The sequence below is a fragment of the Buteo buteo genome, chromosome 16 (assembly GCF_964188355.1).
Source record: "Buteo buteo chromosome 16, bButBut1.hap1.1, whole genome shotgun sequence".
In the NCBI taxonomy this organism is placed as follows: Eukaryota; Metazoa; Chordata; class Aves; order Accipitriformes; family Accipitridae; genus Buteo; species Buteo buteo.
Genome location: NC_134186.1, coordinates 26255283 through 26270359, shown reverse-complemented (window position 1 = coordinate 26270359; position 15077 = coordinate 26255283). Strand labels below are relative to the sequence as shown.

General features: G+C 40.9%; 1 protein-coding gene across 1 annotated transcript in view; it reads left to right on the top strand.

Annotated features, from left to right (window-relative positions):
- Positions 1-15077, top strand: part of NELL1 (neural EGFL like 1) — a 298502-nt gene that overhangs the window by 138655 nt on the left and 144770 nt on the right. Inside the window, exon 13 of the mRNA XM_075048228.1 lies at positions 8459-8584. Within this exon, the coding sequence (XP_074904329.1) occupies positions 8459-8584 (126 nt within the window). The remainder of the gene's footprint in view (positions 1-8458; positions 8585-15077) is intronic.

Here is a 15077-nt window from a genome sequence, read left to right as displayed (position 1 = left end):
GTGTATTGGTTTTGTGTGGCAAGGTTTTGGTAGCGGGGGGGGGGGGTTACAGGGGTGGCTTCTGTAAGAAGCTGCTGGAAGCTTCCCCTGTGTTCGAGAGAGAGCGAGCCCATACCAGCCGGCTCTAAGACGGACCCGCCGCCGGCCAAGGCCGAGCCAATCAGTGATAGTGGTAACGCCTCTGTGATAACATTTTTAAGAAGGAAAAAAAGTGGGGAGAGTGAGAAACAGCCGCGGGAGAGAGGAGTGAGAACATGTAAGAGAAACAAGCCTGCGGACACCAAGGTCAGTGAAGAAGGAGGGGGAGGAGATGCTCCAGGCGCCGGAGCGGAGATTCCCCTGCAGCCCGTGGTGAAGACCCTGGTGAGGCAGGCTGTCCCCCTGCAGTCCAGGGAGGTCCACGGTGGAGCAGATCTCCACCTGCAGCCCGTGGAGGACCCCACGCCGGAGCAGGTGGGTTCCCGAAGGAGGCTGTGACCCCGTGGGAACCCCGCGCTGGAGCAGGTTCCTGGCAGGACCTGCGGATCTGCGGAGAGAGGAGCCCGTGGAGCAGGTTTTCTGGCAGGACTTGTGACCCCGTGGGGGACCCGCGCTGGAGCAGTCTGCTCCTGAAGGACTGCACACCGTGGAAAGGACCCACGCTGGAGCCGTTCGTAAAGAACTGCAGCCCGTGGGAATGGCCCACGTTGGAGAAGTTTGTGGAGGACTGACCCCGTGGGTGGGACCCCACGCTGGAGCAGGGGAAGAGTGTGATCAGCCCTCACCCTGAGGAGGTGAAGCGGCAGAAAATAACGTGTGATGACCGTAAACCCCATCCCTGTCCCCCTTGTGCCGCTGGGGGGGTTTGGTGGAGAAATCCGGGAGTGAAGTTGTGCCCGGGAAGAAGGGAGGGGTGGTGGGAAGGTGTTCTGAGATTTCGTTTTATTTCTCATTACCTTACTCTGGCTGATTTGTAATAAATTGAGTTAATTTTCCCTAAGCTGAGTCTGTTTTGCCCGTGACGGTAATTAGTGAATGATCTCTCCTGTCCTTATCTTGACCCGCAAGTTTTTGTTATATTTTTCTCTCCCCTGTCCAGCTGAGGATGGGGGAGTGATAGAACGGCTCTGGTGGGCACCTGGCGTTTAGCCAGGGTCAACCCATCACAGCTTGCTCCTACAAAGTTCCTAGACCCAACAACTCCTGTATGGCCAGCACCAGCTTGTTTGGGATTAACTCCATTTTAGCTGAAGTGGTCCCATTATAATCATCAGCAGCCACATCTTACTCTTTACTCTTCAGAGGGCTTAATACAGCTTGAGAGGATATAAAAGTGTTCTTTGTTTTTTTCTGATGGACACCAGGTCATTTCCCTGAAATATTGAATTCTTTCTTGAAGTACCTGCTGGTATTCTTGAGTATGTTAAAATACCTAGGGGTGACGAAGAACCTCGCAGCCATAACGTCCATGACAGGACGTAATCAATGTTCCTCGGAATCCACGAGTCCCTCATAGCAGAGTGTCCTCAAAGACATTGGTCTGTTTTGATTTGAGTCCAAGAGGCCAGAGAGTAGCTGGAGAGCAGAGACGGTGGCACTGACTTGGGTAGAAGTTCTGAATCCTGCTGGCCAGACAGACTCCGAAACTGCGAAGTAGCTTGCTCGTTACATAGACTCTCATAAGGCACTTAGTGGAAGAGCAAATTAAGCAGCAGCATCTTTAAAGAAAAGTCTTTACACCCACTCAGGCACGCTGCTTAGTAGCCCATTCTGCTGCTGTGCATTCTGAATACAAATATCTGTATATTTTCAAAGAATAATTAGAAAGAAAAAATTAAGGCTTGAATAATCCTGGATAAAGCAATCTTTCTTAACTTCAGTTAAGTTCTGAACACCATAGCGGCTGTTATTATACAAGAAGAATCTTGACTTGTTTTTGCTAGTTGCTTTGGCATGTTTGAGCAAATGACTGAGCTGCTGCCGTTAGCCAAAACCTGTTCCCCCAAATGTTTCATTCTGCTTTTTGTGATTATTTTTAATCTGTCTTCTCTAAGCTGCATTATCATATGTGAATTCTGGCCACGTATTTTTTAAAATAACTTATTTGCAACTGTCAGAGATACCATCCCTAAGAGCTATAGCTGCAAACATTTAAAAAAAAGTAATATTTAGAAGTCTGTGAACATCTTCTATTAATGTATTTATCAAATGAACGCAGTCATTCACTTAGAGTTAAGAAAACATCTCCTTTCTGTTAAAAACACCACCACATCACTTGTATTTTCTTTAATGCTAACACATCAGCGGCAGCTTTCTAACTGAGTTAAATGATCTTCTACAAAAATTTAAATTTAAATAAACTGTTTTTATCCTAAGAGATCTCAAGGCTCTTGAGGACCATCCCCCCAAACCAACCACACAGACATTTAATAATGCATTGTAAATTGCCAGCATAACGATGGAAAGCACAAGGGAGAGTGGAACTGCAAATTCTCAGTTTCCCTTTGAGAGGAGAAGAATTTAGTAGAATAATAAAAGGAAAATCTTCTCACTTAGAGGGACACTAGATAGTCTGGACAGCAAGCTTTAAAGAGTGTGGTGCTATCTTTCATGATAGGGTTGTGGTATTTTGAGGAATGATGACCCAAATGACTGTAGCTGAAATATCCTGGCTCCAAAGAGTTGGTCAGATCATTGGAGACTCAGGTTATGAAAAATTCTTGGGTTTTTTATTTTCATTTTTTAAGGCAAAAAATTGTAACCTAAAGTAAAGAGACTAATGATTTGTGTGTTACTGTAAACATTAACAAGGATGGATAAGGGGAAGCTCATCTTGTACCTAGGCAATATTTTAATGTCTAAGGCTGAATTTCACCAGAGTGGATATTGGGAAGCAACCGCTTTTCTGTATGACTGCTGGATGGACTGTTTACTAATGTAGCTGAGAAATAAGTAGGAAAGGGGTGCTAATGTGATCTTTGTTCGAGAATGACCGGTTGCTTTCTTGCGTGTGACTGGTAAAAGAATTTAAGCTTACCAGTACTGAAATACAGAAGGGGAAGGTAACTTCACTTGAGTTTTTATTTTTGTCCTCCTCAGGAATGTTATGTTAGTTTGGGGCTGGTCTTCACTGGCAAGTATGACTGTTCAAGTGTGATTTGCATGTGAGTGTGTGTTTTAAAATATTTATTTATTTGTTTGTTTGTTTAACCTGATAGTTATAGAGTAGTCATCCTTAGAGGGGCAGTGAAATTGATAGAAAGCAGATTTGGATTATTGATACTCTTGTCCTGATCGTAAAGTAGGTATATCAACGTAAAGCACTTTTACGCTGTGCCCAGAGGAAGAGGCTGCACCATTTTAATGACGCTCTAAAAGTCAAAGTGATAGTACTTCCTGATGTTATTATATTGATAGTTATTTTATTGCTCATGGATTCCCAGGTGATGTTACACCAGCCCTAGTTTATGAAGGCATTTTTAGCTAGTTGGTTATTTAATGACATTACAGTAACATATCTTAGCCTTAGGAAAAAAAGGAAATTTTCCTTCGGCTTATCTGCTTTTGTCTGGGGTTTTTTCCCTGCCTCTGACTGGGCAGCAGCTCCGTCCTTCTAAGTCAGAGGAACAGCGAGGGTGGCCTGTGTGTGCACTGCTGCCCTGCCTTGGAGGAGATGAATCGCTATCAAGGAGTCCAAGATGGTAAACAGTTTTAAGGTTAGCCTAAATATTTGCAGCCAATGATTAGTCTTTTCTTACTCGGGCAACTGGGGGAAGCTGAGCCGCTGCCAGCTTGCAGGGAACTGCTGACTCCTGCTGTCTAATGCTTAGTGGCTGCCTGAGGGTTGTATTGCACAATTTGAGAAACCAACCCTGTGCTAAAGGTAAAAACCAGGTATGGGGTATGTTAGACATATGCGAAAGAAAATAGGCAGTGGGAGGGTAAAAAAAAAAAGGGGGGGGGGTAAGCAGAGCTGAAGTCAAGTGAGTCTGGCAGTGGAAAGGAGATAAGATCAGGAGAGGACAGAATCAGGGAGGATTTGGAGAACAAAAAGTAAATATAATGAACAAGGAGCTGCTAAGTCAGTGGAGGGAAAATAGCATGTGTTCACTTTCGCATAAGCATACGGTGATGGAAATTTTAGGACCTCTCATATGCTCCACTGCTGTTGTGCTCCACTGTTTTGGAAACTTTGTTTATATGATTCCATCAGCTTGTGAACATATTTTAAGATTTGATATTATTTAAATAACCTCACAGGTTGATTTGACATTTTTAAAAATCCTGATTATTTAGATCAGCGTTTAATACAGTTCCAAGTCAAGGCATAGTATTAACTGGAATCAAAAGAGCGAAGGGGGATTTACCCCCCCATTAATAATGTTTTCTAGTTGGGAGTCATGAATTAGAGATCAGAGCTTTCTGCAAAGCTGTTCTTTTTTTTTTTTTTTTCCCTGTCTTTGATTTTCTGTCTTTGCTTCCTTACAGAGTGCTTGAAAATTAGAATTAAGTTTGGGAAAATATGCTCCCCAACCAGAAAGCGAGTAATTGGGAGATAGTTGCAAATGGAGTAATTGATTCTGATACTTAGCAGATTTCCAAATACATCATCTGTTGGTGCTCTGGAGCACTTCATAGTTTGTTTCATGTTGATTTGAATGTTATAGTTTAGTAGTAGTTAAACTACGAAGCCCTGAACAACAGGTGATGATACTGCTAGTGTCCAAATGGATTATTATTAAATGCGCGCAAAAAGTGGTCTGCAATTCCAGAGGCAGAGTGTGCTTTGTTTCAAGATTGTTCACTCAGGGTTATTACAGGACTAACAGTTTAAAAAATAGTAGGTCCATTTTGGGTGGATGGACAAAATTCCCATCGCCATTAACAGGAACTGTGCCCTTTTTGCAGCAGTGGTTAATTTGTTTTGATGTGACTTGTTGGAGGGGACCAACAGTAAAAAGATGCTCTAGTTGTGATTTGGTGTCTCATTGTCATCTTTAAATATTACAAATTTTTAGTGATAAGATTCTAAGTCAGGCGTGAAAAGAATTAAGTGGTTTGTAAAGTTTGTAAAATACATTTGCAGATGAGAAAATCTCTTTCACCGGCCACGGGTTGAACATCATTTGTATTGCCTTTCCGTCCCATCTTGTTTTGCTCGGTCAGTTGGTATGAGGTGATCGGTGCCTGCTGTGCAGCAAAAAGCACGTCAGGCGCTGAGCTGGCAGCTCCACTGAGATACCTTTCTTGAGTTTTGTCCCAGTGTACGCACAGCATTGCTGAGTGCACTGGCACAGATAATAAAAGATAATATATATGTAATTCCCCATAAGATCACGACCATTATTTAGAACTGTAAGGAGTAACGGTGCTAACTGATTAGCTATGGGGTAGGTGAGTACTGCAGTAAAGAGAGCTCTGTATAGGCAATGAACCCTATTTTGCTGACTGTTAAGGAAACACTTGAACCCAGTAGAATAGCACTCACTTACCAAACCAACCCACCCTGTAATGTAATGGTCCTTACTGAAAACTGAAGCCCCAATGTCTTTGTTGTTGCAAAGAGCTAGTTTACGTAGATGGAAGCTGGTGATATGTGAATGATCATTATGCTGTGTCAAGTCTCATTTTAAAGACCATAAGTATACCTTTTTAAAAGAAAAACAAACTACTTCACCAGTCTAGAGAGAAACATAAATCATGTATTTTTATCACCTCAAAAGACCGCTAGAAGATGAGCTCTAATATTTCAAATGCGACAAGCAATCTATACATATGAATCACAATTTGAGTTCCATTACAACTGAGCTGATATATACCAGTGTGTGCTTTATGGATTTTACTCTAACAATATTAAGTAAAAACCCAAAGCTTTTTGTGATGAATACCTAAGCTTTTACAAGAATTTGTAGAATTGTGGTCCAGAACAACAGCTTTAGCATTGCCCTACAGGCTTTAATAAGAAAATACTGTTGCCAGTTTTGACCTCTCAATATTATTCTCTGTAAAGGAAATGTGTGTATCAGTAGAAGGCTGCTACTGCAAAAGTAAAAGAAGATGTGAAATACTGAAAAGGTTTATGGAAAAGGCACCACGTAAGATTGAGAAAAGAGTTAAATAAATGAGCAAAGTTTGAAGAGAGGTATCTTTTTTTCCTTCTTCTTTCTTTGTTAGGCCCAGTCTTTTTCTTCCTGGACTCAAGGACTTCTGCAGAAACCCAGTGTCAGTCGTACTCAATTCCTCTATTTATAGTCAAGTCATCACTTGAAGTCCTTAGTCTCCTTTTGAGAATTTCTCCCACAGCGATATTTTCATATAAGTTGTGAATTTTATTTTTATCTCTGGGTATTCTCATATTTTGTCTTACGGTAAAGTGGGCCTTGCTTGCAATGAATCAAAGTTCCTTCACCTTTAAGACTTTTAATCCTCTCCCTTCCATTTGGGGGACGAAAGAGGAGTGATGTCCAGTGAATTCAGTGAGGAAGGTGGAGGTAGAGTGTAGTGCATAAGGTTAATTTTCAGGTGAATTGGTTGCTGTTTTGACATTCTTGCTTTCTTTTCAGACATCTTTTCATTCCTTTCCCTTTTATGCTAGAAAATTATTAGATATGCAAGAACAAAACTCCTCAAAGCTATGCTCCAAAAGCCTATTAAAAAGAGGCTGCAAGCAGAACAGTGTGAACACACGTCAACACCTGAGTGTTTCCCAAGTGGCTCCAGCACTCAGTGGTGTGATAACAAGACATGTGGGAGGATTTTTCTTGGCTTTTATCTTCCATATATTGATGCTCCTGACTTTTTAAAATTCATTTCATCAAGTGGCACTGCAACAGAAACAACAGAAATGCAGGAACGAGATAGTTCAAGGTGTTTTCAGTGGTATACAAAGTCTTTTGCCTCCAGGCCATCATTTCTAATTCAGCCGAAGTTGGCAGCAGTCAGAAATCACTGCCAACTGACAGCTGTTTGGTGGCCAACACAAAGTGATTTAGCTAGTAGTTCCTACTGGACAGATGTCCATAGTATAGAAAGTGTGAGTAGAGCTGGCATGTGTTTCATTTTCAGAGGCTGGAAAATGTGGGTGTATTTCAACTGCAGCTACTTCGGTTTAGGAAGGTTAAACAGGATACCCGAATTTAGGCAATCAAGAACGCAGCATGTGCAAAATTTACTTCTCCCCACACCTTTTGGGGTTAAATCCTGACGTTATGGTGCTAACCCCTTGTAGCACTTCCATTGTGACTCCAGAATAAGCACTGTGTGGTGAGGTTGAAGGGAGACGGTAGCTTGGTCTCTACAGGTGGCTGTGCAGAGGGATGCGGTAGGAGACCACACTGTGGGGTGACCAACTCATCTGTACCCCACCGGCTGAGGAAGCTCTTCAGCTGTGTTGTCAATTCATACCTTTCCTAAGTGTGAGCAATCAATAACAAGGAGAAAGTAATAGGGGGAAAAAAATTGGTCTGACTCATCTGTCTTTGTGTGGACATATGTAACACTAGAATTAATCTTTTGAAAACCATGAATTACTTTATGTAAAATCTGTGCTACTAAGGGGAAAAATCTGTCCTGCTGAGAAAAAAATAAAGAGAATTCTTCAGTGTAATACCTGGTTTTGTGGGGAAGGAAGGGGGAAGATTTTAACAGTTTACAATATCACAGAGCTTTGGGATATTTAAACAGGCAAGTAAATTATAGGTTTGATTCACTGTTGTGAAAACAATTTTGAATAGTGGATTTGCAGCAGCAGTAGAGATTACTCAAGCAAACGGAGATACGGGGTCAAGTTTCTACTGCTCCTTAGTTATCTTTTTTTTCCAGTGGCGTGATGTAAAGCATGCTTAGAATGGGTTTAGGTGACTGGCTTAATCTTCTGCTCGTGTGGGATGTGGAAGTGGCACAGGGCACTGTTCACTAACTCCAGAAGTGCGTTTCAGGGACAGGCACTTGGGTGAAGCTGGATGGCTCGAATACTCTCCGATCAACTCAGCGGTTGAATCTGCTATATTGCCCTGACAAACATTGCCATGTCGTATCTGTCCAGCACTGCAACTGATACCGTGCTGTGCAGAGTTACTATGCCCTCATGCTTTAGTTTACCAATGAGGCAGAGTTAGGATTTTCAGTGTTGCATACATCTGACGCTATTTTATGTGTTTGAAAACTCTGCATCAGTTTTGGGTTTTTTTTAACATTGTCATGGAAAAACCCCAAATGTATGTGTTACTTTTCCAGACTTAAAAAAATTCAGGGTTTTATGAAGAACAGTGGAAGGAACCCATTACTATGATACAAGAGTTTTAGCTCTATTTTAAGGAATACTTTTCTGCTAAATTTGCCTTGTTCTTTAATTCTAGAGTTAAACCAGATTGTCTTTGGAGTTGTAAATGGAATTTATTTTCTCTTATTCTAATATCGTGTCATGTTATTCATTTTACTAAGCCTGACCGTAACTTTCCTCGGTGGTTCTTCCCTGCAGATATTGATGAGTGCGCTGCCAAGATGCATTATTGTCATGCCAATACTGTATGCGTTAACTTGCCTGGATCCTATCGTTGTGACTGTGTCATGGGATACGTCCGTGTGGATGATTTCTCCTGTACAGGTGAGCTCTCAGGTATACAGCGATAGTAGTGTTATACTCTGTGTTTTGTGTGTATTACTTGGCTTCTAATTAGTCCCTGTGCCGTACCGAATGGCACGTACTAGCTGGCCCTCTGCTGCCATAAAATTCAGGCACAAGTGAGATAGGTAAATGTGGTGTGAGGTACCTTTCCTATGTATGGGCCCTTCGGGATTAACTTGGAAGGTGGCTCAAGAAGCCCTGTGGTGCGCACACCGATGCCAGCCACGACACGGTCCCTTCACGCCCTGCGGCTGGCTTGCGTGCAAGGTGCGAAGACTGAGATCAGATCACATGTATAGTGAGAAGAAATAACATTTTATTACCTGTGGCTTGAAACTGGTCAGTGGATTGAAACGAGGAATTATCCGGGAGGAGAATATCATCTGTTTCTGGACAGAGCTGAGGCAAATATGTAAAAGCAAACCTGAAAATGTATGAAGTCCTCAAACCCAGTTATTATGAGGTGGTTTGGAAATTGTTGTTACTAATGCTGAGAATTAATGTCTCCAGGACTATGACACGTGTTATTTAGAAAAAGAGAACAAGTGGGATAGCATTAGACAATAAATCTAGCGATTCCTTTTTAATACCTGTCAGCAAAATGAGCTCTAAAAATTCTTAGCAGTAAGTAGGTAGGTCTCATTTCCATCTAGAGATTTTTAAGGGACCTTCACTGGCAATCTCGGGGAAAAGTGTGAGAAGCTGCTGAAATGCTCGGGCCAACTATACCTAACTGGATAATATCTTTCAATCACAACGTTCCAGAAAGGCTGATCTCGGGATTATTTTGATGGTGCACCTGTCTGGCAAAGGAGGAAAATATCAGGCAGATTTATTGAAATGGAAAGAAGTCATCTTGACACAATACCATGCTTAGAATTGTGTTGGGTGAGCTATTTTCTCAAGTGGAAAGATGGCACAGGAATATTCAATATGAGAATGATTTCCAGCCCGGAATAATTATGTTGTAATGTACATGTTATCCTTAGGGAAGGTCATAGGAAATGTTGACTTTCACAATGACAGCATGTCTTGTAGCTAAGATTATGTAGTTTATAAAAACTGTAGGAAAGTGCTGCCCTACCTCTTGAGAGAGGCTGATACTAAGTAGCTGTCAGGAAACTGATTTTGCCCAGAGAGTCATTATTTCTATGTAATCCGTGTCTTTTGAGTAAACTTTTGAGTTTTTCTTGATCTTTTACAATCTGCCACATCAGAAGAGTTTCAGACCTTCAATATTGTTCTAAATGTGTGTGCTGTGTGAGGTAGTGGCCTTCACAGTGATGGGGAAAGTGTTTTTGATAATCTGACTCTTGCTTTCCATATATGTGCTACTAATTTCCCAATGTTCCTTTCCTTCCAGCAAGGCACTATCATTAGGCGTTCAAATGATTTAGAAAGCAGCTTTGTTTGTGATTTACAGAAAAAGTGTGAAGTAGTAGGACAAGTTGCTTGACAGTAATGCATGAACGTTCATTTCAAGTGCACGTGCAAAAAAAATCCAGAACGGGTATAAGAACAGAGTAATAAATGAGTGAAATAACTATTTCTTGCAGGTTTATTATCTTGCTGAAAATGACGTCTTTTTTGACATCACAGTTAAAAAGCATAGCAAGTATGTAACATAGATGAGGAGAAACTTGGTTCGTTGCCTGTTATATCTAGAAATAAATGTATGTTATAATAATAAATGTATTTAAATAAGCGTTGTGCAATAGAAGCACAAATGCTGGTTTTATATCTTGCATTATGTTTATACAGACTTTTCCCCTCACGAATCTTAAAAAACTAACGATAATAAAAAAAATCAGGCACCAAATACTTAACTAGTTCTTCCTCATGCTGGCACCAACGTATAGCAGGCAGAAGCAAAATAGATTGTAGCTATTACTCAGTTTTTAAAATTTATTCCTCTTTATTAAAACAAAATAAAAGATCATTTATCTTGTTATTGAGCCATGCATTTGGGGACAAATCTGAAAGCCTGAGATGGGTTGGTGTTCTGATTACAGCTGAATTCTGTTTATGTGGGGTCAGGCTCTAATGGGTTCAAGACAAGGTTTAACAAGTTTTTAAGGCACGTGGACAGCATTGCGTGTATTTTATACACTGTTCACCTAAAAGCAGAGTTATTCCGTAGAGCAGGAGGTATCCTGTTTTGGGAAGTCTGAGTCTAATTCATCAAGGTACGAAGTCATCGTCTGCTGTTGAGCAGCTTCTGTGTGTCGCTGGGCAGGCCCGTGCTTGGTGGCCTTGGTGGCTGGCCCCTGTGCTCTGGCGGCTGTCCAAAAGTGGAAGGCAGTGATATGTGAAAGCCGTAAATCAGAAACAATTTTGAAGCCCAATGAAGTATTTCAATTTGGTATTGAGGGGTTTATCTTTATAAAAAGAAAGGAAGGGAATATTTAAATGCTAGGTCAATTTGAATTGAGGAAAATTAAATTCATTTGAATATTGCTGAATTTTAAATATGCAGCTTCCAGAGTGTTTTCTTATAACTCTGCATCTTTCTCAAATGAAACTAATTTGTACTGTTTTGGTGTTGATGAAACTTTTTTTCCCCAAACAATTTTTGAATAATATTTTCCATTTCTGATGATGAGAACTGTGGAGTAGGAACTTCCCATGGTTAACAGTAAGAAGCTACTGTGCTGGAAGCTGTGCTGATTGCATAGAAAATGCAGTCACAGAGGCAGAGTGACGGCAATAATATTCTGGATGAAGCCTACAATTCTATTAAATTCTGAACTACGATTTAAAATTAAGTAGTGTCTATTTTAATAAACAATATTCAGTCTCACATAAGCAAAAGACCTGGTGTGTTAAGGTTCATCCCATGGTATTTCGTGACAGGTTAGTCAGCCTAGCAATAACTTTAACCTATGTTCACCAAGAAAGGTACATTAGTGTTTTTCTGCTCACCTGTTCCTAGAACTTTGAGCTCTGAATGTTAATGAAGTTGTTGAGTGAAAGACACAGTTTTATTAAGAAAAGTTACCCTTGAATAGGAAGCTTCTTTCAGTCTCTTCCAGTGACACTGACAGATTGTTTATCTGTTCTCAGGTAAATCACAGTCTTGTCCATTCTGAAAGTGGCAGCAAGATTTGCTGTTCCAGATGTTCTCATTTACTGGAATCTACTGATTTAAAGCATTTTATTGACTTCCACAGGTTTTTACCCTGCTTGCTTGTTGAAAAATAAGTTCTCTTGGGTTGCTTTCTTCTAACAGACCAGTTTGGGAGGTTGCTTCAAAAGTGCATTATTTAGTTTCATGCTCTTTGAAGCATTATAAATTACATAATAAAAATCTTGTAATTTGATTTTTGATGGGCTGCATCTGTTCTCTGGTATGATTTTGAAAATGCATTTGTATGATTTTTGAATTGTAGTTTGAAATTACAATATATAGTTTCTATGACCCACTGCCATTCAATCAAGTAAACAAATGCTTTTTCATCTTAATAGGCTATAAGTTATCTGTATTAACTACATATAACATGCTGATATGACGAGGAAACTGTGGGTGAGTCTAATCTCTCTTCGCATAGTACTGGCATTTTCTGTGAAGACAATCACGATGATCATGATAAAGATTCCTGGCCTTTAACATCTGTGATAACCGTTTAGAAAAAAATCCCTCATTTTGCAGTGTTTTCCTTGGGGCTGCATGGGACGCTGAAAACTTGCTATGCACTAAAGCTTGAAAAAGACCTTTACAAATGAGACTGCCAAGAGATTTTTATTCCTCTATTTGCATGTATTACTCACGGCCCTTTTGCAAAATGAAGAAACTTCCTTTGGACTTGAGAATGACTGGGCCCATTTGGCCTAGGGACATGTTTTCAAGAAATAGTATGGAAAGTTATCTGGCCAGGCAACGTATGTCAGCAGCACATTCTGCCAAAATGTGGTGTGACCTATATGCACACATCTTCCTTTTTATGCACCAAGGTATGCTGGCAGATGTTTTTCCTCCGTGAAAGGAATCTACCTCCAGATTTTTCTGTGGAGTTGTGCAGTTCTGCATGATGTTTGAATACCAGACTGTGCTTTTAGCCCTTTTTCAGTCCTCAGTTTGTGTGATAATGTTTTTTACCTTTGGCTTCGCTAAGCAATGAATCGCTAAATTAATTATATGTTACTTGCAAAAAAGCAAGCCCTTATCTAAAACAGGAAGTATTTTCAAAATACATCGTTCAGTATTTTAATTCTGTAGAAAAATTGATGTTATATAGAAATATGTTGTTTAGAATTTAAATGTTAGTCTCTAGTTTATAAGCTAATTTGTTTTACGGTATGGGTAGAGAAGAGGGCGTAAGAAAACCTAATGATTTTGACAAGTTTTCTCATAAGCCCCTTCAGTTCTATCCCATGTGGTTTCTGGAGTGGCATTCAGTTTTGAATCTAACGCACCTTTCAGAACAATCCCTTCTGCAGCGTGTTATTGGAAAAGTTGTGCCTAAAGCATAGACAAAACATAGAGTTATGAGAAATCTCAATTTCAAGGGGAAAAAAACCCAGCAGCCCCCTTCTGCTCTTCCCTTCTTCCCCTCTCCGATCTGTGAAAGGCAGCTCAACTGCAGAAATTTCCTGCTATGGTTAGAACAAACGCTCAAAATTGTTTGCTATCACTAAAATTGATGCCTTTAGATTTTTGTTGCTGGAGTTTACCTGTCAGGTTCAAGGTGGTGTAGTTGACCCCATAATAATACTAATAATGCAGCAAGTTTCACAGTTGTGAAGTGGCAATCTCAAAGGGCAGGAGACCGACCTCTCATCCAGAACCGCTGTATGTGTTTGAGAAAGACCCAAATAGAAGCTTTTAGGCAGCCAATTGATAACACAGTCACTCTTTGAAAGACACTGCTGTTTCTGCTATCTAATCTACTGACCCTCTTTCCCCCCTTTTCCTTTTCGGTGAACTAAATGAGCATTCAAGAAAGCAACATTAATATTTTTGGTGTGGCACTTGGACTTTCAAAGTACTGTGCAGGGTCTTGGATATGCAGAGGTCAGTAAACAAATACTACCGCTGTTCACATGATGGCCTGGAGTTGGTGAATTGATAGGCATGTCTGGTAGTTGAAAACCCAAGCCTGGGTCAGTAAGCAGTGAAGGTAGGTCTGTGGTGGAATAGTTTTCAGGTATGTTTTGGGGAAGAGCCCTCTTTAGATCGTGCTGTTCTAAAGGATATCATCGGTGAGTATCTTGCCTAGCACTACACAATTTTTAAAGAAACTTTATGAAAATATTAATCGGGTTGGGGTCATAGTTATGTCGCCGTTTAGAGATTAAGTAGCAGATGTTCAGCACAATGGGTATGACCGGGGACAAAGACCTCAGGCAGATCTGAACTGTCCTGATTTTACTTGGCACTAATATATTGATGTACACTGCTATGAGGCATTCCGTGCTTTGGAGTCCACTCTGTCCTCTACACGCTGAGGACAGCCCGTTGTCCTTCTACAAGCTGCGTCTTGATTTGTGTGCTTGCCTTCTCACCGCACTCTATGTTCAGGGCAACTCGGGCATTTCCAAGTGCGTTTGGAACTTAGTCTTAAGCCAACCCAAATGGATGACACTATGCTTGTATTAAGTCAGCAGGAAGAAAGCGGTCTTCTGCTGGTCTCTCCTTTCATGAGATCCTTATGTGTCGAGTGCTAAAAGGCAGGACAGGACTTAGCTCCTACTGTTAAGTAGTACTCTTTTGTTTGAACTGCATCAATAGCATCTCTCTTCCCAGAACTGTGAAGGGAAATGTTGTTTAGTTCTAGGTGCCTTGAAATGCAGAAGCATTTGTTTCAAGGCCCTCAGTGGGCTGTTGGCCAAGTTGAGCAGCAGGTAATCTATGCACCAGTGAGTATTGCTTGCATCAGAGAGCATTTCTTTGCTCTGCAGGATGACTAAACAGAAGACTAGAAGAATATTGAGTCAATCCAGCAAAACAAAACCGGAGCGATTCCACATCGGATGGCTGATACTCACGCAGGTCTTGACTCAAACCCCATTAACTCAAGAGAAAGCTTTCAATCACGTTCATTTTGGCTTTAGATAAGTCCCACAGAGAGATAACTAGTGCACTCTTGCCATAGGGACGCTCTGTTTAGAATTATACTAAAAAGGGTGATTCTTTTTTATTGTCAGAGAATGCTGTACTAAGCTTCTCAATGTATCCCTAGAAGGCTGATAAGTATTTAATTGCTGTTTTGGAAAAGGGGAAGCTGAGGCACAGCGAAGAGGAGCGTCTTGCCCAAATTCATGCTGAGACAGTGGCAGCATTGGAGAGTTTAGTAAACAGAGCCAGAAAAATTAGATGTGGGAAAACCACAGACCTATACCGACAAGGATTCAGTGAACAGTGAGATTTATTTTGATAGGTATTGATATTTTCCCAAGAAACAATAGCAGTTCATTGAAGCACAGTGTGCATGGACCCTGAGTAACCACGTGACCTTCATGTTATAAATCTTCT